The sequence below is a fragment of the Nicotiana tomentosiformis genome, chromosome 2, assembly GCF_000390325.3.
Source record: "Nicotiana tomentosiformis chromosome 2, ASM39032v3, whole genome shotgun sequence".
Lineage (NCBI taxonomy): Eukaryota > Viridiplantae > Streptophyta > Magnoliopsida > Solanales > Solanaceae > Nicotiana > Nicotiana tomentosiformis.
In genome coordinates, this window is record NC_090813.1 from 83,166,663 (window position 1) to 83,173,286 (window position 6,624).

Below are 6,624 nucleotides of genomic sequence, written 5' to 3' on the forward strand. Positions count from 1 at the left end.
TCGATTAAAATTTAAAAACCATGGAAAACACCTTTTCGGTATTTATAACTGGTACCTCTTGAACTTCCAAGGCACTTATTTTGTGCTCCATCTGTCATGTATGCGAAAGATTTTTTAGTCTTTAACTCTTTTTTAAGCACATTTAGACTACTAAAAACTTGCTCATTACTTGAGAATATTACGTTTAAACTTGCTCACTGATTCTGAAAGAGAAGTTTTTTTTTCATTTTGTTGGAATTTACAAACTAATGCATGTGTTTCTCTGAAATTGCTGGTATTGTCTCTCCATTATATAGTAGTTCATAATTACATGATCAAAACATGCTAAAAATATTTCAGGATCCGAGTTGGATAAACTTTTGTAAATTCCAGCAACAAATTTTCGTTTTTCTGGTAAACTTTTGAGTCAAAGGGGTTCCCTTTCCCATTCAAAAGGTGAAGAGGTTATTATTTCCCTATACTAAAAGGTTAAGGGGGTAAAATGGAATTTACTAAGAAGCATGCATAGATGGGAATGATTCTGGTTCTATGTTGACTTTACAGACAAACTATACAATTAAGCTCTTTGGTTCATTAGCGACAGGATTAAAATGCCGCATTTTACATAATGGAAGATGGCATATACAAGATGAAAATTACATATAACTTTGGGGTGGATACATTTTGATGATATCTGGAAGTTCATTGAAAAAATGAACCTCATCGAAATCCTTAAGAGGCAGCTAAGAATAGAAAAAACTGTTACAGCTGCGCTCTATCGCTCCATGTGAATCCAACTACTAGTTCATGATATTCATGAAATTTGTAGAATTACCTCGGTAAAGCAGCAAACTGAAAGCCATCCTCCACCTAATTCATGTGTTTAATTACATTGCACAATTGCGATTTTTGGTTCTCAAATCTTGCTTCCAAAATCTTGGACTTCAAACCATACTTTGGGATTCCCCGTGGCCATTCAATACATCCTTTCATGGCTCGAGCAATATGTGGATTTCTTGGACCACCTGAGCAGCAATGATTCTCAAAATCTTGGTAGGCTAGTTCCCTTTCAGCTGGTACATTCTCTGAAGAAATAACATCCGCATTAGATGTTGATCCATTTGAAAGTCCTCCACTCTCATCGAGTGAGATTGTCTTGCAGAATTCATCAAATGACAGTGAGGATCTCCAAAATTTGCGAAAAGAGGATTCTTTCTTCTTTGATTGCTTTGGAGGTACCGAGGAGATTTCACTGGTCTCAAAATCCAGAGAACCCGATTGACCGGTGTTTTTCTCATGATTCACTTTGCCACTAAAAAGATATCTGCCCCCGTCAATACCATTGACAGAGTGCTTAGTTTCACCAAAAGTGTAACTTGAAAACTGATCTTCCACGTGGGTCACTGTACTCCTCCCACTTCCATCTTTGCAACTCTCGCCATGATCAAGAAAGCCATTCAAACACTCACTGCTAGAGTTTGTTGCACATCTTTTACTCTCAGTACCAACAATTTGGACTGCAGAGGAATGGCTAGGAGTGCTACAATCAGTGCACTGATTAGTTCCCAATTTTTTAGCTTCAAAGATAATAGTATCCTCTTTAGTTGTATATATGTCATTCGATATTGGAGAGCCAGAAGAGAACTCGTTTATTTCTTGGATGTTCAATGAGTCAACAACCTGCTTGACCACCTGCGCTTCACTTAAGCTAGTCACATCCACAGTTGCATTGTTTGATCTCAAAAAGCTCTGAAGTTCTGATATAAGATTACTCATCAGGCAATATTTTTCTTCTAAAAGTAGTTTCGCATCAATCAGCTTCATTTGAACCCGTTCTTCACGCCAAACCTCAGCCAATTGCAGCATTTTTCTTTCTTCTTCCACTTCCTCACCAAGCCTGGCTTTTTCGCTCTTCAAAGCTTCAATTTCAGTTTTGTCTTCTTCAATCTCCTTGACTAGCTCGTTGCACACATCTTCCAGTAATTCTCTGGATTTTCTTTCTTTCTCATACTCGTGCATATATCGTCTGGACGATACCTTTAAATCAGCTACATCAACCAGCATTTTGGAATTAACAACATCCAGTCGTTTACAATTACTTCTTTCTCTTCTTAAGTCATCTTTTAAGCCATCAATTACAGAATGCATCTTCCGCTGTTCTCTTCTCATCCATGACATTCTTTCTTCTTCCAGCTTCCTCACTAAGTGTTTATATTTCTTTTTAAGGCGTCCCCTCTTAGCTTCTAGCTCTTGAATGCAATTCCGCGCTTCTATTAGTTCAACTTGTAAAGCAGAAGCAAATGAGGTAGTAGCAGTATGTTGACTTTTATAAAGCTTTACAAGGCCATTGGAATGTTTAAATTCTCTGGACATTTTTAAGTGGCCAGGATCCCACTTTGTAGCTCCCTCCACCGCAGATCTAGTGACTGGTATCCTAAAATGGAGCTAGTGATATGAAAATGATCATTGAAAGTGGTCAGAAAGTCTGGATATTAATCAAAGTGGAACTTCCAGTTGAACATCTAGTAGAATGAAATAGAGGTAAGAGAGAAAGAAAGGTCTATCAAAACAAAAACAGGAATCGAAATGATGGAATAATGCATACAAAGCAAGATAAAGCAGACAAGTTAAACCAATGAATAAAGCAACATAGAGCAGGCATTACAGAAAAAATATGGAGAATGTGCTTGTGCAATGAACACAGCATGACTATAGCAAAATATACGGGCATTCTGATTTCTGGGCGTGTGCAGCTGGTGCAAACAATATATACGTCAAGAAAGGTGGTAGACCATATTAGATATTTGTATTTCAGTTTTGGCTTCCTGGCGAGATTAAGGAAACAAATATTTCATTGTTTTTAGGTGGCTATCTACATCCATTATAATATTGTTACATCATACTGGTTAGGATCTCTTACCTTTCCTCCTGTTTCACTTTACAGTTACGTACTTTGGTTTATAACCATAATTATACTCCTCGGCTCCCTAAGATTAACCCTCATAATTACCAGATCAATACACCAAAACATGTCTTTATCTTGTGAAATTGCACCAGGCAAGCAAGCTGACTATAATTGATATGAGCCAAAACTGTTTGAAGTTTGAACCATTGAATTGAATTCAATGTTGTATCTATTTTGACTTGAAAATTTATAGAATCACTTTATCTTAAATCAACCAAGTATGAAGCATTTTGGTCATAAATAAAGCATTGAAAAGGTTAATGGATGATTGAGGCAGAGAATGCAGATTAAAGAGGTACCTAATCCATCATCCAACAGTAAAATCCAGAAATAATTCATCACTCATGAACATAAACTTACCGGATGAATCAAACCACACTGACGCTTCACGCCACCAGCGGTGAACTCCGCCGCCAAATGCCACAGACCAGCGGCGAGCTTCCTAGCAGAGAAACCCACCTCTGCCTCATCTTTTTCCTTAAACTTGCTTAGCAAGATTAATCGATTGGGTGACCCACTTCCACCGTTTACCCTCCTCCGACCTCCCGCCACCGGAGGTCTTGTTTTCTGCCAGCGGTGGTGCAACTTCTGATGATCAGTAGTCAACTGATCCTCAATTGAACTAGCAGAATTTGACTTGTAAGTCCCATCTTTAATCTTCATTTTTCTTAATAAGAAAACTTTATTCCCATTTGCAGTTTGTACTCACATGAAGCTCAAAGTTGATCAACCATATGGAGTACTAAATAGTTAGTACATCATTACATGTACAATTTGATTTCAGACTATTTATGTACATATAATTAAAAAATATTTTAAAACTTTAAAGTAGGTAGGTATGTAGAACAAATTTGTGTATATATTTATTATATTTGATTTTGCATTATGAATTAGCTTAGAAAGTTTGAAACAGGGAAGGAGAAAACAAAGGCGGGTCTTAAAGGTTGGTGGGGTTGTCGGACTTTGAGTGCATGAGTCGGTCGACAGAAATTTCTTTTTACAAATTCCTATGACTGTATATTTCAGTATGCGATTTTTTGTTTTGGTCCAACCCCACAAGGTTTAAATTTATGAATACTTTATTTTCTAATAGACCAATTTTGAGTTGATAATGGAGTAATTGCCAATTATGCAAAATAATAATAATAATAAACAAGGTAGGAGTCATACATAATGTTACAAGTGATTGACAAGGCATAATGCATCATTAGAATAAGTCCAATAAAGGATGGAAAAGAACAAAAAATACAAGGTCCACCACCTTGGCTACATACTTTCAGCGTTTGGCTAGTTCATCCATGACTTGGTTAGCTTCTATTTAGATGTAATATATCGTTTTTATCCCCCCAACTTATTCAAAGTTAATAACCTGCAATCATCAATGAAATTTGCATAATGTTCACTTCCATTAGTTAATATGTTAATTACCCCTCTTGTGTCTGTTTTGGTTTCAGTTAAATAAATCCCAATTTGGAGCTTATTAGGACCCGTTTGGCCATAGATTTTGCCAAAATAAACTTGGGTTTTATTTGACAAACACATGTTTGGCCATAGATTTTGCCTACATTTTGGCCAAATCCCAAGTCTTAAATCCCAAATCCCAAAACCAGCTCAATAGCTGATTTTTTGCCAAAATATCACTATTATATTTTTTAAAAATTATCCCAAACTTTTGTATTTTATAAAAGAGCCCATCATTTATTATTTTGTAACGATATTGTTTCGTCTTCTCGATTATCTGATAGTGTATCATGTAGTTAATTATAAAAAACGATAATTTTGTATCAAATTTATTTATGTTCAGGACTATGGTTTGCAATAATATAATGAAGTTATTGATAATGGTATTGTTGGGTATTTGTGATAGTTTTTAGAACTTGTGGGTATAAGTCATGTTTCATATTTTTCCAAACCAAACTTCACCTAAAACAGATGTCCAAATATATTTTCATCTTCAAACCAAACTTCACCCAAATCAGATTTTTCAGAATAAATTTGGGAATCTATGACCAAACGCTGGCTTAGTTTATGCAAATATGTTAGGTGTGAAGGGAATATTTTTACTAGTTATTAATCCAAAAATGCATTCATCGTAGCTATTCCAAAATGTTTTCTTTTAAATATTTGTCTAAGTTAAATGAGAAAAGGGGGACAAATTCCTGTTGGTGCTAATTATTGTCACTACATTTTAATCATCTGCACCAACATACATCATGCCTTTAGCTAAACGCTTATGATTTCATTGTCGTCATTTGTTTAAGCTTGTTGGAAACAAAATGATTATCCATAATATAGCTACGGATTTCATTTTTCCTTTGCCTAGAATGAGGATGAGAAGAGCATTTAGTTTCATACTACATATGTTATTAATCTTGGGAAAATCATGTTTTCTACAATTGATGTCAAATTCAGCTCATTAAATGATAAATATATAACTTTCGAACCGTCAACTCGGTCCAAATGACGGGTCAGTTTGAGTACAACCATCTAAAAATTTGAGTATATTACTATATTTTGGGCTATATATATGTGACCCCAATTAACCCATACAAAGAAGGAATTTTTATCTCATATAGCAAAGCTTTACATCCTATTTATTATAAATAAAAACTCTTTTAAAATATTATTTTCTATAGCTATCTTTTAGTTTTTATAGCAAAATATGTATTTATGGTCACTTCCTACTGTTAAGCCATTAAATACGCTGTCTAATATTTTTCTCTCTCATTCTTTCAGTTTATTCTCTCCCAAAATCACCGCACAATATCTTATTTCTCTCTCACAGCGCCATTGTCTTCCCCATTGTTGAACCACGATTCTCCTTTATCAGCGCCATTATCTTCCTCAATTTTCAATATTTTTTGCTCCAAAAAGTTGTGGTAAGTGTTAAAGTTTTTAGCCGGTTAAAGCTTCTTATTTTTCTCTTTACTATTTTTTTTAAATATTCACCATTGTTATGTTTTTACCAGAAAACTTGAAATTTCCTCTTCAATGACTGATTCAACAACTCAGAAGAGGGTTACTCGAGGTATACCCACCAAAGCACTCAATTTCGATGGGCCATCTTTCGATTTGTAAATCACTCAAGCGGAATATGTATTTGTAGGTTCATCAGCAACTACTGAAGCCGAAAGGAGAACAAAAATACGCAATGACCCTACGAAACAAGGTCAAGTTAAGAAATCTTCGAAAATATCAACACTTTCTAATGTGAAAAAGAGAAAAAAAACTCATGGATGATGCTTCAGGGAGTAAGGGAAAAGAGATCGCTAAAGGAACTAGCTCGGAAACACAGAACGACAAGATAATTGTAGATATATTTATATGTATTCGAGTCCGCATACATTGATTATTAGCTTGTACAGTGGTTGTCTCTTCTTATATGTAGATGTATTTATATGTATTCAATATTATCTACACTTATTTTTACTTTTAACAGTGATGTTTGAATGTTGTATTTAGATATATTTATATGTATTTTAGTTCATTCAACAACATTTTTAAACACACCAGTTGTTCTATATTTAATTATCTATTCAATCTAACTGTATTCATCTGTATTTTTAATCCAACTGTATTCTGTTGTATTTAAAACAACAGTCATTGCCATAACTCACAGTTTTGTCACGGCCCAATTTTTCCTCTGTTAGGTATCGTGATGGCACCTAGTCTTAAGGACT

At 34.8% G+C, this 6,624-nt stretch overlaps 1 protein-coding gene across 2 annotated transcripts; it reads right to left on the reverse strand.

Moving 5' to 3' along the window:
* Window positions 1-487: 487 nt before the first annotated feature.
* LOC104110374 (uncharacterized) lies at window positions 488-3,927 on the reverse strand. Of its 2 annotated transcripts, none has more exons than XM_009619847.4 (2): window positions 3,305-3,927; window positions 488-2,424 (listed from the first exon to the last, which is right to left on the reverse strand). In XM_009619847.4, the coding sequence occupies exons 1-2, from the start codon at window positions 3,605-3,607 to the stop codon at window positions 850-852; spliced, it is 1,878 nt and encodes a 625-aa protein (XP_009618142.1). In that variant the 5' UTR covers window positions 3,608-3,927; the 3' UTR covers window positions 488-849. The 2 variants fall into 2 exon arrangements, with proteins under 2 accessions (XP_009618142.1, XP_033515638.1); XM_033659747.2 differs by having other exon boundaries at window positions 488-2,501; window positions 3,305-3,422.
* Between the last annotated feature and the right edge of the window lie 2,697 nt (window positions 3,928-6,624).